The sequence below is a fragment of the Macrobrachium nipponense genome, chromosome 42 (genome assembly GCF_015104395.2).
Source record: "Macrobrachium nipponense isolate FS-2020 chromosome 42, ASM1510439v2, whole genome shotgun sequence".
Taxonomy (NCBI): Eukaryota; Metazoa; Arthropoda; class Malacostraca; order Decapoda; family Palaemonidae; genus Macrobrachium; species Macrobrachium nipponense.
Window position 1 is genome coordinate 5,196,016 of NC_061103.1, and position 15,413 is coordinate 5,211,428.

Consider the following 15,413-nt stretch of genomic DNA (forward strand, 5'->3'; position numbering starts at 1 on the left):
CGTTGACCTTAACGTTTTGTGACACCAGTAGGTATCTTGGTGTGGTACAAGGGAATATTTTTGCTGTATTCAGGAGAGAGAGAGAGAGAGAGAGAGAAGAGAGAGAGAGAGAGAGAGAGAGAGAACTTTCATGTGTTGAAATGTACCCCATGTCCGTCTCTATTTTCGTATCATGACATGGCGTTCCTTTAATGTTTATTTTTATTACTTTTTTATTGATTTAAGCTGGAGTTACATTTTCTCCTATTTTCGCACTTAGAGTTCATGGCCCTGGCTAACTTACGAGGATTTCCAAACCGGTACTCATGCCAGAAGATTTAATTAGTTCCTAAATGTCATATCTCTATAAATCAGTAGTAGATAGAATTTTCCTTTGAAACGGCTCTCTTTGCGACGATTGTGATTTGCCTTTGCAACGGCTTCCCCTTTTACTTAGGCGTAGTTGTAGTAGTAGTAGTAATATTGGTAGATTTTGGGGAATAGCGTTCATTCATAGATAAACGCTATTTGCCTTTCTTCGAGTTTACTGCCAGTTATTCTTTTGAGAGAGAGAGAGAGAGAGAGAGAGAGGCTGAGCTGCTTCGTAATATTTATTGAAAAACTTAATTATAACCCCTGGCAGCATCTTAATAAATTAAGTTCTCCACTTCGAGATCGAATGCCTTGGTTGACTTTATGTAATTAAGACCCATGTTTTAAAATATACACTCTGCTTCAAAAGCCTGCCGCCACCTGCAGGTATAATTAATGACAGGTGAGCGTAGCTGAACTTTTGAAAGCGATTGTACGTCCATTAGTTATTGGGAAGTTCTAATTAAATACGTCAATTAGTTCGAAAATGTTATAATTTAAGTGCAATATCTCGGCGCTGGCACATCCCGTTTTCTATGCAGGTCTTGGAAGGCCGAATTAGATACTTGAATTGGAAATATTCAACTCCATCCAAATTAAATTTGGAATTATTTGACTCATTCTATATTAGATTATATATATATATATATATATATATATATATATATATATATACATATATACAACGTCTATAGACAGATATAAGGGGAGTCGACGTAACATTTATAAACTTGAATACATACAAGTGCGCTTTACGTAACAGCGTGAAGTGAAGTAAGTCTCTCTCTCTCTCTCTCTCTCTCTCTCTCTCTGTGTGTGTGTGTGTCAGGTGTTGCTTTGTGAAATTTTTAGATGAAAGGAAATATATAGGATGGCGACCGTGTTGTCCTTAAGTGGTCACTGGTTTTATTTCTAAAATATAATACACATCTTTATAGGTTAGCCGATTGCGAAAACTCATTTAACGAGTTTACGAACAAATTCTAAATCATCTAATTGCAGTAAATGGTTTTTTAAACCGATCAAAATTTGAAACTTTTAAAACCCGTCAAAGCTTGAAATTAGATAAATAAATAAATAAATAAAGAAATGTAATTCATATCTTTATAGGTTAGCTGATTGCAAAACCTCATTTTACGATTTTACGAACAAATTCTAAATCTTCCATTTATAGTAGATGGTTATTAAAACCAATCAAAATTTGAATCTTTTTAAACCCGTAAAAATTTGAAATTGAAAAATTAAATACATACATATACATACATACATACATACATACACATACATACATACATACATACATACATGCAAAACTGAACTTGAAAAAGAAAAAGCGTCAAGTAACATTGTATTTAGATTTCCACCCAGATGACCTCTGTAACGTCTCGTCCGGAACTTGACGGGTTTCGTAGTTCATTCCTTAAGGTAGCTAAGTGTTGAGTCTTGTTTGTGTGTTTGTCTATGTAACTGATTTGTTTGCTTATGCATTTATTTCATACACTGTTTACTATAAAATACTTAAAAGCATTTGTGTGCTTACATGAAAGGAGTGTTTAATATTACTGACATTGTGTGTGTATCTGTGAGTGTATAAACACACACACACACACTGCAAGTATTCAGACAGATTCGTGTATTGGACAAGACACCACTGGGCCTTGGCGGAAAGTTTCATGGACTGCGGTTCATACAGCATTATACGGAGACCACCGAAAGATAGATCCGTTTTCTGTGGAATTGATTATACGTTGTACTGTAAACTCGAGCATTTTGTACTTGTTTTTTTTATAGGAATGACCTTTTTTTCCTTTATTCATTATTACCAGCTTAGTTTTCTCCTGGTTTTCTCTGTTTTCCTCATAATCATCGCTGGCCATCTTTTCAATCTCGTTTGTAGTTGTAGTAGTAGTAGTGGGTGGGATATGCCTTTGAAACGGCTCCCTTGCTTCTTTTATTCCTCCTTTGTTTGTGTTTGTTTGAGTTTCTTCTCTCTGAAATACCACATTTCTTTTATAAAATCTTTCCTATTCTCCACTTCCTCCCTCATTAGAACTACCAATAAGATTATATTTGCTACTAATTCCTCTTTATTTTCTTGATATGGTTGCTGCATAAAGCTATATCTATTTCTAATTTCATTGTATGCTGGACAGTAAAGTAAGAAATGTTCTAAATTTTCATTTTGTTCCTCACAGTATAAACATTTTGTATCTTCTCCTTTTATCCTATTTCTGTCATTTAATCCTAGTATACCTAGTCTGGCCCTACTGATCAGCATTGTTTTTTCAGTGTTATCATACCAGATTTCTTCTCTTATGTTTTCTTTATATTTTCTGTAGATTCTTAACGTTGACTTTTCATTCATTTCTTTCTGCCATGTTTTCCTGTCCCAATTGTTTTATTATTTCTCTTAAACTGTTTGTCTTTAACTGCTTCAATTTTTACTTCAAGTTTATGTTTAGTCTTCATATACTCTTTTACTTGCATTATCCAGGGTTTTTTTTTTTTTTTGTTTTTTTTTTTTTTTTTTTTCATACTGATCTATGGTTATCTCATATAGGAGCCTATTTCCCCCATTCTTCAGTGTATGTTTCAGGTAGAAAAGTTTATTCTTCATATCTCTAGATTGGCAGGAAGAGGCCCCTATTTCAGATCTTAACGCACAACTTGCTGTGTAACTTGGCGCTTTCAAAATTGCTCTGTATACTTTATTGTCTATCTTCTGCAATTCATTTATTGTTTTCCTATCAAGTTTCATGACTTCCATTGCATACATGAATGAAGGCATCGCTAGTCCTTTCCAGTACAATTTTCCTATTTTTACCCTGATACAGCTTTTATTGATGACTGCATTAGCCATATTTGCCATCTGCAAATAGTAGTAGTAGGGGGCGGGACTTTGCCTTTGAAACGGCTTCCTTGCGTGTATCATTCCTAGTCTGTCTTGAATTTCTCTCTTTAATGCCATAATTCCTTTATAAATTCTTTTCATTCTTCTCTGCCTTTTCTTCCCTGTGTCTCCAGCGTCCTCGGGCACGAGGGGTGCGGCGTCGTGGTCAAATCAGGGCGCCCAGGTGTCCAGGAAGGCGACCGGGTCACTTGGGGTATCTCCACCTTCTGCGGGAACTGCCTCCTTTGCTCTCTGGGGCATACGAATAAGTGTGAGAATCAGATTAAGGTGAGTTTTAAAAATGTGGAGTTTGGGCTGAGTGTGAGCGAAGGCGTGGATATCAATTGAAGGTGAGTGAGGGTGTGAAAGTACAGATAAGTGTGAGTGATAGTGTGAAAGTTTAATGAAAGGTGAGTTTGTAAGAGGTTTTCCTACTTTGTTGTATACTTAATTCTCAGTTTTACCTGTGATCATTGACGCCGTGTTGCATTACTAAGATTTTTATATTATTTATATATTCATGGATTAAAGAGTTTGCTTCTATGTGGATCTGTATATTAGTAATTTGATAGTTTTACCAAAAAACTATGCTGTCTTTGTTTTTATTTTGTTTTATGCAGTGTATTCATTTATTTAAGATTTCATTTCTGTGTGGATCTGTATATTGTTAATTTGATAGTTTTACCACAAAAATATGCTGTCCTTGTTTTTATTTTATTTTATGCAATATATTGATTTATTTAAGATTTTACTTTTGTGTGGATCTGTATATTATTAATTTGATAGTTTTACAAAGAAAAAACTGCTTTTTTTTTCCTTTTTTTTTTTTTTTTTTTTGGTTTTTTTTTTTTTTTTTTTTTTTTTTTTTTTTTTAATACAAGCCTCGTGTGCTTTACATGTACTTGTTGTGCAGGCCATGGGTGCTTTTCGCTTACATATTGTTTAAATCTATTTATATCTGTAATAAGCTACAAGTTAATAAGATGTACTACACATATCTAAGAAACACCTTGCAAACTAAACTATGACTATACTTTGGTCAATAAACTGCAGATTTGAACATAGAAATATTAAGCTTTATAACACATCATTCATCCAGCTAAAAAGGGTTCAAATTGCCAGTTATTAAGCAGCTGTCTGTTCGATATCGTTTCTCTCAGCGTAATGCAATCATCATGGCGTAGTTGCATAGTTTATATTACGTGATTGATGATTTATTGTGCAGAAAAAAACTTTTTGATTATCTGACCTCGTCCCATAATAGATATATGTACGTATATGTATGTATGTGATATATATATATATTATATATATATTATATATATATATATATATATATTATATATATATATATATATATAATAAAAGGAGCCCATAAAAACACCAAAATATAGAGAGTAAACTGCTATGTTTCAGAGACTGCTGAAGAAGAGAGACACAGCAGTCTCTGAAATATAGTATTACTTACTTTCTATATTCTGGCGTTTTTATGGGCTCCTTTTATGAAATGGAATTCTGTTATAACAGAACATTTATACCAGCCATATATATATATATGTATATATATATATATATATAATATATATATATATATGTATCTATATATATATATATATATGTGTGTGTGTGTGTGTGTGTGTGTGTGTGTGTGTGGATGTACAATATACATGTACCACGTACAGCTGTCACCTCAAAACACCTGCTGTCTTAAACATATAGCAAACGTCTGTACTCGACTCCATTACAATTTCAGTGTGGCCAAGTCATCATAAAAAGGGCGGCCCTTTTCGGTTCCTACTCGACGCACATCCGATGCCCCCCAGGGACGCCCATCGTCACTCTGCCCCCTGCTCTCACGCCCCAGATGGCAGCGCCCGTCAACTGTCCCTTGGCCACCATGGTTCACGCGATCTCCAAGATACCCTCTGTGCCCAGGCCGGGACAGCCGGGAGCGTCGATAGCTCTTATTCAGGTTGGTATGGGGCATGGGCATGCTTGGGAAGCTTAAATATATCAAGTCACTTGGCCCCTGTGGTGGGCTTGTTCCATATGAGTAAGGGTCATCTTCTGAATAATAATAATAATAATAATAATAATAATAATAATAATCAATAATAATAATAATAATAATAATAATAATAATAATAATAATAATAATAACAGAGAAACAAATCCAAATATATATATACGTATGTATGTACATATATTGTTAGATAAAACTATACTCGGTTTTTTCCATCTGTCCACCCGCCTGTGGTGTTTGCGTATGGTAACACTGCGTCCCGGGCTTTAGTTAGTTACATTCAGCTTACATTCAACAATTATAATAATATCCTATTTCGAATATTTACGGTGTAATTCGTATGCAGTAAATTATTAAAACACTTTTCAGTTGCAAATGTACACCCAGATATCCTTTATTTACCTCAAACTTACACATAGCGTAACTATCTAAAGCCCGGGACGCAGTGTTACCATACACAAACAGCACAGGCGGGTGGATAGATGGAAAAAAACAGAGTATAGTATCATTCACGTTAGCTTCAGAATTCACCAGAACTGAGACATGACCCTCTCGTACAAAACAAGAGCTTCAGTTTTCCCAAAATCTGAATTTTCTTACAAAAGACTACACTTATAATAATAATAATAATAATAATAATAATAATAATAATAATAATAATAATAATAATAATAATAATAATAATAAAGGATCTTTACCATAATTTCCTCAGTCTACTCAGCTGTAAATGAGTACCTATCCCTGATGGGGTAGGGTCCAGCTATGGGTTAAATAGCAAAAACTCAGCAATGATGGAAAGAAATGAAGGAATAAACGACAACGACGTAAATGGAACCTCTGGCAACAGAGGAGCTTCGTCCGGCAACCAGGTATTCAACCCAATTGAAGGGGAAGACGGTCAGGTACTTGGAGGTCGTCATCCAGCAACTGATCACCACAGCGACAGTAATCAACAGCCTGAGATTGGAGCTACAGAAGCAAAAAGGAAGAAATGGACAAGAGAAGAAAATAAGGAAATATAGAGATGCTACATCAGAAGCAACCCGACGGAGAGAGGATATAGAAGAAGATTGGTCAACATCTGGAATGAGAGGAATAACACCCCCCCAAACAGAGCAGAGGCTGGCAGACCAAGCAAGGAACATAAAGAAAAAGAACTGGCTCTCCCTAACAGAAAGAGAAGAACTGGAAAGGGAAATGTCACACGACAACGAATTACACGAAGACGAACTGAGAGACGATGCCACAGAAGACGACAGGGAGGATGAAGTATCAAACAACGACACACGAAGAAACACCGACGAAGTAACAGAGAGGACGGAATGGGTAGAAAAGATTAGACAATGGATGGAGCCAGATACAGAGAGAACAATGATCCCCTCCATGAAAGCCTACAACACCAAGAAATTAAGGGAGAAAACAAGTGAGGTCAATGAAATAATGGGCATAATACACACCACCAGTATCACAGAAACAAATAACTTGGCATATGCAGGAGCAAGATTAGTAGCAGAACTGATGGGGATTCGAACAACAACACCACCAGCACAACCAACCCAACAGAAACCAAAACCGCAACCTCCTTGGAAAAGGCGCCTGGAAAAGCAAATCATGGTGATGAGATCTGACTTGAGTAAACTGAAAGAGATGGCAGAAAAAAGGCTAAGAAGCTAGAAAACAAGGGAGGAACTCAACTAGAAATACAAAGTACAAGATAGAAGGGGACTAAACAACACAATAGAAGATGTAAAACAGAGGATTAAGGCCAAGCACATAAGATCCAACGGTACATGAACAGGAATAAGGGATACCAACAGAACAAACTATTCGGAACCAACCAGAAAAGACAATACAGCCAACTAAGAGGGGATGACAACCACCCAGAAATTCCTGAAGCCGAACCAAGTAAGAGACTCTGGGAAAACATATGGAGCAATCCGGTATCACACAACAAACATGCAACATGGCTCCAGGAAGTCAAGGAAGAAGAAACGGGGAGAATAAAAACAAAGATTCACAGAGATCACGACAGACACAGTCAGACACCAACTAAAGAAAATGCCAAACTGGAAAGCCCCAGGTCCCGATGAAGTCCATGGATACTGGCTCAAAAACTTCAAGGCCCTACACCCACGAATAGCAGATCAACTCCAGCCTTGTATCTCAAATCACCATGCACCCAAATGGATGACCACAGGAAGAACATCCTTAGTACAAAAAGACAAGAGTAAGGGAAATATAGCCAGTAACTACAGGCCTATCACCTGCCTACCAATAATGTGGAAGTTACTAACAGGTATCATCAGTGAAAGGCTATACAACTACCTAGAGGAGACAAACACCATCCCCCACCAACAGAAAGGCTGCAGAAGGAAGTGTAGGGGCATAAAACGACCACTCCTGATAGACAAAATGGTAATGAAGAACAGTAGGAGAAGGAAAAACCAACCTAAGCATGGCATGAATAGACTATAAGAAAGCCTTCGACATGATACCACACACATGGCTAATAGAATGCCTGAAAATATATGGGGCAGAGGAGGAAAACATCATCAGCTTCCACAAAAAATACAATGCGCAACTGGAATACAATACTTACAAGCTCTGGAATAAGACTAGCAGAGGTTAATTATCATCAGGAGAGGGATCTTCCAGGGCGACTCACTGTCCCCACTACTCTTCGTAGTAGCCATGATTCCCATGATAAAAGTACTACAGAAGATGGATGCCGGGTACCAACTCAAGAAAAGAGGCAACAGAATCAACCATCTGATGTTCATGGACGACATCAAGCTGTATGGTAAGAGCATCAAGGAAATAGATACCCTAATCCAGACTGTAAGGATTGTATCTGGGGACATCAGGATGGAGTTTGGAATAGAAAAATGCGCCTTAGTCAACATACAAAAAGGCAAAGTAACGAGAACTGAAGGGATAAAGCTACCAGATGGGAGCAACATCAAACACATAGATGAGACAGGATACAAATACCTGGGAATAATGGAAGGAGGGGATATAAAACACCAAGAGATGAAAGACACGATCAGAAAGAATATATGCAGAGACTCAAGGAGATACTCAAGTCAAAACTCAATGAGGAAATATGATAAAAGCCATAAACACATGGCAGTGCCAGTAATCAGATACAGCGCAGGAATAGTGGAATGGACGAAGGCAGAACTCCGCAGCATAGATCAGAAAACCAGGAAACATATGACATTACACAAAGCACTACACCCAAGAGCAAATACGGACAGACTATACATAACACGAAAGGAAGGAGGGAGAGGACTACTAAGTATAGAGGACTGCGTCAACATCGAGAACAGAGCACTGTGGCAATATCTGAAAACCAGTGAAGACGAGTGGCTAAAGAGTGCATGGGAAAGAAGAAGGACTAATAAAAGTAGACGAAGACCCACAAATATACAGAGACAGGAGAATGACAGACAGAACAGAGGACTGGCACAACAAACCAATGCACGGACAATACATGAGACAGACTAAAGAACTAGCCAGCGATGACACATGGCAATGGCTACAGAGGGGAGAGCTAAAGAAGGAAACTGAAGGAATGATAACAGCGGCACAAGATCAGGCCCTAAGAACCAGATATGTTCAAAGAACGATAGACGGAAATAACATCTCTCCCATATGTAGGAAGTGCAATACGAAAAATGAAACCATAAACCACATAGCAAGCGAATGCCCGGCACTTGCACAGAACCAGTACAAAAAGAGGCATGATTCAGTGGCAAAAGCCCTCCACTGGAGCCTGTGCACGAAACATCAGCTACCTTGCAGTAATAAGTGGTACGAGCACCAACCTGAAGGAGTGATAGAAAACGATCAGGCAAAGATCCTCTGGGACTATGGTATCAGGACGGATAGGGTGATACGTGCAAACAGACCAGACGTGACGTTGATTGACAAAGTCAAGAAGAAAGTATCACTCATTGATGTTGCAATACCATGGGACACCAGAGTTGAAGAGAAAGAGAGGGAAAAAATGGATAAGTATCAAGATCTGAAAATAGAAATAAGAAGGATATGGGATATGCCAGTGGAAATCGTACCCATAATCATAGGAGCACTAGGCACGATCCCAAGATCCCTGAAAAGGAATCTAGAAAAACTAGAGGCTGAAGTAGCTCCAGGACTCATGCAGAAGAGTGTGATCCTAGAAACGGCACACATAGTAAGAAAAGTGATGGACTCCTAAGAAGGCAGGATGCAACCCGGAACCCCACACTATAAATACCACCCAGTCGAATTGGAGGACTGTGATAGAGCAAAAAAAAATAAATAATAAAATAATAATAAAAATAATAGAGAAACAAATCCAAAGTTATGTATACGTATGTATAGATATTGTTACATAGAACTATTATCATTCACTTTAGCTTCAGAATTCACCAGAATTGAGACATGACCCTCTCGTACAAGACAAGAGCTTCAGTTTTCCAAGAATCTGAATTTCCTTACAAAAGGCTACGCCAAAATGAAAAGAAGGAACACTGAAGATTGTCTCTTTGGAACTATAGTATATATTTTAGACGAGCTCTGAAACCCATTAGAATTTTGTTTTGAGTTGTACCTACATAACTCGGTGTCAGTTGAAAATAATCTGACATCCTTGTCTTAAATTTCCAGGAAATAAGCTGACATCCTTGTCTTAAATTCCCAGGAAATAAGCTGACATCCTTGTCTTATTCCCAGGAAATAAGCTGACATCCTTGTCTTATTCCTAGGAAATGATCTGACATCCTTGTCTTAAATTCTCATGAAATAAGATGACATCCTTGTCTTATTCCTAGGAAATAAGCTGACACCCTTGTCTTATTCCCAGGAAATAAGCTGACATCCTTGTCTTATTCCCAGGATATAAGCTGACATCCTTGTCTTATTCCTAGGAAATAAGCTGACATCCTTGTCTTATTCCCAGGAAATAAGCTGACATCCTTGTCTTATTCTCAGGAAATGAGCTGACATCCTTGTCTTATTCTCAGGAAATGAGCTGACACCCTTGTCTTATTCCCAGGAAATAATCTGACACCCTTGTCTTATTCCCAGGGAATAATAATGACATTCTTGTCTTATTCCCAGGGAATAATCTGACATCTTGTGTTTATTCCCAGGAAATGAGCTGACACCCCTGTCTTATTCCCAGGAAATAAACTGACTTCCTTGTCTTATTCCCAGGAAATAAGCTGACATCCTTGTCTTAAATTCCCAGGAAATAAGCTGACATCCTTGTCTTAAATTCCCAGAAAATAATCTGACATCCTTGTCTTATTCCCAGGAAATAAGCTGACATCCTTGTCTTATTCCCAGGAAATAAGCTGACATCCTTGTCTTATCCCAGGGAAATAATCTGACATTCTTGTCTATTCCAGGAATAATCTGACATTCTTGTCTTATTTCCCAGAAATTGGAGCTGACACCCCTGTCTTATTCCAGGAAATAACTGACTTCCTTGTCTTATTCCCAGGAAATAAGCTGACATCCTTGTCTTAAATTCCCAGGAAATAAGCTGACATCCTTGTTTTAAATTCCCAGAAAATAATCTGACATCCTTGTCTTATTCCCAAGAAATAAGCTGACACCCTTGTCTTATTTCCAAGAAATAAGCTGACACCCTTGTCTTATTTCCAAGAAATAAGCTGACACCCTTGTCTTATTCCCAGAAAATAAGCTGACATCCTTGTCTTATTCCTAGGAAATGATCTGACATCCTTGTCTTAAATTCCCAGGAAATAATCTCACACCTTTGTCTTATTCCCAGGAAATAATCTGACTTCCTTGTCTTATTCCCAGGAGATAAGCTGACATCCTTGTCTTAAATTCCCAAAAAATAATCTGACATCCTTGTCTTATTCCCAGGGCGCTGGCATGATGGGCATGTACGCCATAGCACTGCTTAAGGAGGCTGGTTTCTCCAAAGTCTACTGCATAGACATGAATCGTTCGAGGCTGTCACGGGCGGCGGAATTTGGAGCGACTCCTGTTCATCCGGACCAAGGTAATGTTTCTCAGATAATTAAATCAGTTTTTGGGAAAACTCTACTTTTAAAATGAGGAAACCAAATCTAGACAGCTTGCCATTTTCCTATCTTTATTTATGTAGCATGAGCTATTTTCAGCTTTATTTGCCCATAAATGAAAAGGATTTTTCAGAAGTTTTCTTGCAGTTTTAGGTTTAGCCTTGCTGGAATTCAGAATTCATGAGAAACACACTTAAATGAATCATCTACGTGTACATTGGCACTTGAAATAATGAGGAATGCCTCGCGCATGCGCAATAGCATAGTGAAGACGGACATTATTATTATTATTTTTCCTTCAGCATGGCCAAATGCTCTTGATCCAAGTAAGTCCTCCAGTTTTCCCCTCCCCCTCTATAGTCGTGTGTCAATAAAGGCAGTTCTTATGAGGCACAGTTGTCGTTTCCTTATTGTGCTGCCTCACTCATGACATTCAACAGCACCCACTACCTCTTTCACCTTGTCAGTAATTTCAGCACTTCATCCTTAAGATGAAACTGGTTGCCCACTCCAGCATCAGTGTAGCAGTTGTAACTTGCCAAATCTCATTGACAGTGGCAGGCATTGTCTTAAAAGTTTGTGCTCTGTATTCAGCTATAGCCTGGTTCCTTGCCCCTCTACAGTCAGTGTATGTTCTGTTCATTATTCTCAACAGCAACAAGCTGTCCCGTTATTGTTAGTGATACGTGTAATTTTTTCATTATAGTTTCTTTCCTCTATTTTGTATAATCACCATACAATTACCCCGCCCCCTTTTTTTAAGTAGCCTAGGTTTCCTCTGATAAGTGTATGGTCTGTCACCAAGTTGTCTTTGATAAAGTTGACTCTTAACCGTTAGTTTTTGTCACATTTTGTCACTCTTGGATAAATTTGTAGTTTTTGTCACATTTTGTTACATTTTGAGAATTTTTTTAGTTTTTGTCACTTTTGGATAAATCTGTAGCCCCTGCCAGGCGCGACTGGCTCAAACCTATACTGGGAATCTACCTTTCTAGTGTAACTTTACTTATATGATTTTTATTTTATTTTTTTCTAAATATTAATTGTATTCTTGTGGTCCTGAGTTATATTTTCATGTTGGCCCCATTGACTATTTATATCAACAATCCTCCTTCTGTGCAGAATTCTGTTAGACCTTCGTCTGTATATTAACTTCGTCTTCAGTTCTTGTTCAAGTTCTTATAGTATGACCCTCTTGGTCAAAATCATCATCATCATCATCTTGTGTTATTTTTGAACCTATGCAAGGTTTTGACTTGAAACAGATTCTCTAGACACTCCCGTGTCTTGAACACTTTCTCCTTGAATAAGGACTCTCCCATCCACTCCAGAAGTTGCTTTCTCTATTGGTCTCTTCCTGTCATGAATGACGTTTTTCACTGTGTAATAACTCTTAATGGTTTTATGATTATCATCAACTGAAATCTGCTTGGCCGTGGTCATTTTGATAACAGAAGTCTCGCAGGCTGACCTAATATATCCCCAGAAGTGTTTGTTTCGACTTAATGATTGTTCTTGGTTTTTGAGACATGGTTTTGAAAAATGCTGTTCGGTATGGAGTTGTTGGAAAGCAGTATCTTCTTGTTCATGAAGGGAGCCTTTGTGAAGGTTTATGCCTTCTGTTATTTCTGCCTGTTCGTGAAGGAGAAATGACAAAAGTTAGGGCTTTACTTCTCCTCCTGTCCATAGAGAATTCGTTTCTTGTTTTTATCCTTATGGCTAGTTTTGCTGTTTTCGTTTCTATTCACGAGGAGCCGTTGCAGAGACTGAGTAGTGCTAATAGTGTTACAGTAAAGACTACTACTACTACTACTACTACTACCTATAGGAGCCATTTCATAGGCAAATCCTCTTCCTCCTCCTCCTCTAACAAGAAGCCCACATGAACGATTCTTTTTATTGAAAGGATTATATCAAAAGAGCTAGTCATTTTCTACAGTAAATTGTTTCTTTATACGTGAATTGACGTAAGTCTCTTGTAAATAAATCGTTCTAATTATAACTGAATCCCTCTTAATTGTTAATGAATCCCTCCAATTACAGACGAAGAGATCGTGTCTCCCGACAGTGTCGACGTCGTTATTGAAGCTTGTGGCAACAAAGAAGTGAGTCATAGTTATCTTCTTTGGTTTTTATTTAATAATTACTTCCGTTTTCGACGTCTCGACTCGAATCCGTGATAACATGACATTCAATTTATATGTTTGGTTGTAATAAATAGGATCTACAATTGTGTGAAATTTTACTGTATGATTGTGGTTTTTCATTACACTAGCTCATTTTTTACAAGATTGTGAGTTTGTTAGCAATCAACTTTATCGTGATTTAGAGCTTAAAAGGTCCAGTGATCATCAAAAATTATTAACCCCGCCCATATTTTCTACCAGTTACCTAAGACTTCTGATTGGCCCCCAAGTCATTAAGCTCCACAGAAGTCCAAGAGAAATTATCCTTATTCTTAATTTATGCTTCTAATTTTTGCTCCTATTTGCAGGTTCTGACTCAAGGTATGAGAACTCTGAGGGTCGGAGGCACCTACATCCTCGTCGGCCTAGTCCACAAGGATTCCAAACTCAATGTTCTAGCACAAACGGTTGTAACGAAATGCCTCACGCTAATTGGTAGGTATTGGTAGGTATTCGGAAAGGGAGACAGATTTACCTTAACGCGTTTATTATGATTTTAAATTTTAATATATTAGTCCATGATACCTCAATTCACAATCTAGGTACTGCATGGTATGGGGCAGGTTTTGTTATGACTTCCACTGAATTTTACTAGATACTGTACAGCAATTTCTGTAACCTGCACAGTTTTCTTAGTTTTTGCCTAGTTCCGTGATTACAAGGTTTTAATTGTTGGCATGTAAAGTGACCAGAAATTGCACTATAGAAGCCCACAATACCTCAAGGTATTATCTCATCATTGTATATGGTAGCGTTTGTAATTTATGATGTATTTAATCAGATATTACAGTTTCTGTAACATACACAATTTTTTACTACCTGGATTTTACCAGTTACTGCAGTTTTTATATAACCTGCACAAAATTTTCTTATTCCTGGATTTTACCCGACACTGCAATTTCTGTAACTTGCAAAAAATTTTCTTATTCCTGAATTTTACCAGACACTGCAATTTCTGTAACATGCACAAATTTTCCTTATCACTTGCAGGGGTCCATAATTACACAAGTCAGCACCTGGAAGAGGCTGTGAAATTTCTCAGCCAACACCACGACAGGTATCCGTTCTCGTCGTTAATGGGACCAATTTACCCATTGTCCGAATTTAGGGTAAGACAAAGATTCTTGCTATGAATTTTTACTGAGTCGATTTTATTTAATGGCTAGTTCTAATCTTCTAATAACAGCCAGGATTCACACAGATTTGACCACCTTATAATCAGGCTGTCAGTAATGATATTGATTGATGATATAACACTCCTAGGTTAGGTTAGGCTAGGTTAGATCAGTTCAGGTCAGCTTAGGCAGTATCTTTTGAACTCCTGAGGTGAACTGCCAGTTTGAGAGTCTGACTGGCAACAGATAAATGAACTGAAAGGAAAATATGTCGTTCTAATTTATATTGATCCATTTAAAACTCTATCAATAGCTCTCATTTGCAAAGTTTGGTTTTGTTGAGCAAATGTCTCCACCAGAATTGTGATATCTCTCTTTCATAGGCTTCTGTTATTGATGTTCATGATAGGAATAATAGCAGTCAAGTTTAACAGTGATTGTCAGTGTTGATAGATTCATCCAACTGCTATACGCGGTTCCATGCGATATAAAAACACCGTACAAATAAACAACCGCTATACTCTCTCATACACTAATTTAGGATAGTCCTGACCTTATCTAGCCCGCAAATTGGACCTATATCTAATCTTTTTCTTCTGCTTCTTCTTCTTGTCATATAGAACGCTGTGGAAGGAGCCAAGTCTGCGCATTTCTTCAGGGTGGGAATCAGCCCACACATGTGAGCGAAATGCCCCCACCCCCCAGCGTTGTCTACCGCAGAAACTGCATCGTTGTTGTTGTACCCTTTTCATTGTCTTGTCTTAAGGAATTATTAAAGAATATATTGTTCGTTTCTTGATGTAA

The 15,413-nt window shown here is 37.7% G+C and overlaps 1 protein-coding gene across 6 annotated transcripts in view; it reads left to right on the forward strand.

Annotated features, from left to right (window-relative positions):
- Nucleotides 1-15,413, forward strand: part of LOC135212942 (5-exo-hydroxycamphor dehydrogenase-like) — a 33,621-nt gene extending 18,208 nt beyond the window's left edge. For 5 of the 6 annotated variants that reach the window (XM_064246688.1, XM_064246690.1, XM_064246689.1 and 2 more), the window contains exons 4-11: nt 3,376-3,529; nt 4,995-5,213; nt 11,148-11,286; nt 11,611-11,634; nt 13,352-13,413; nt 13,803-13,929; nt 14,485-14,603; nt 15,230-15,413. In XM_064246688.1, the coding sequence (XP_064102758.1) occupies nt 3,376-3,529; nt 4,995-5,213; nt 11,148-11,286; nt 11,611-11,634; nt 13,352-13,413; nt 13,803-13,929; nt 14,485-14,603; nt 15,230-15,292 (907 nt within the window). In that variant the 3' untranslated portion in view covers nt 15,293-15,413. The remainder of the gene's footprint in view (nt 1-3,375; nt 3,530-4,994; nt 5,214-11,147; nt 11,287-11,610; nt 11,635-13,351; nt 13,414-13,802; nt 13,930-14,484; nt 14,604-15,229) is intronic. The other variant, XM_064246687.1, reaches the window with a different exon arrangement.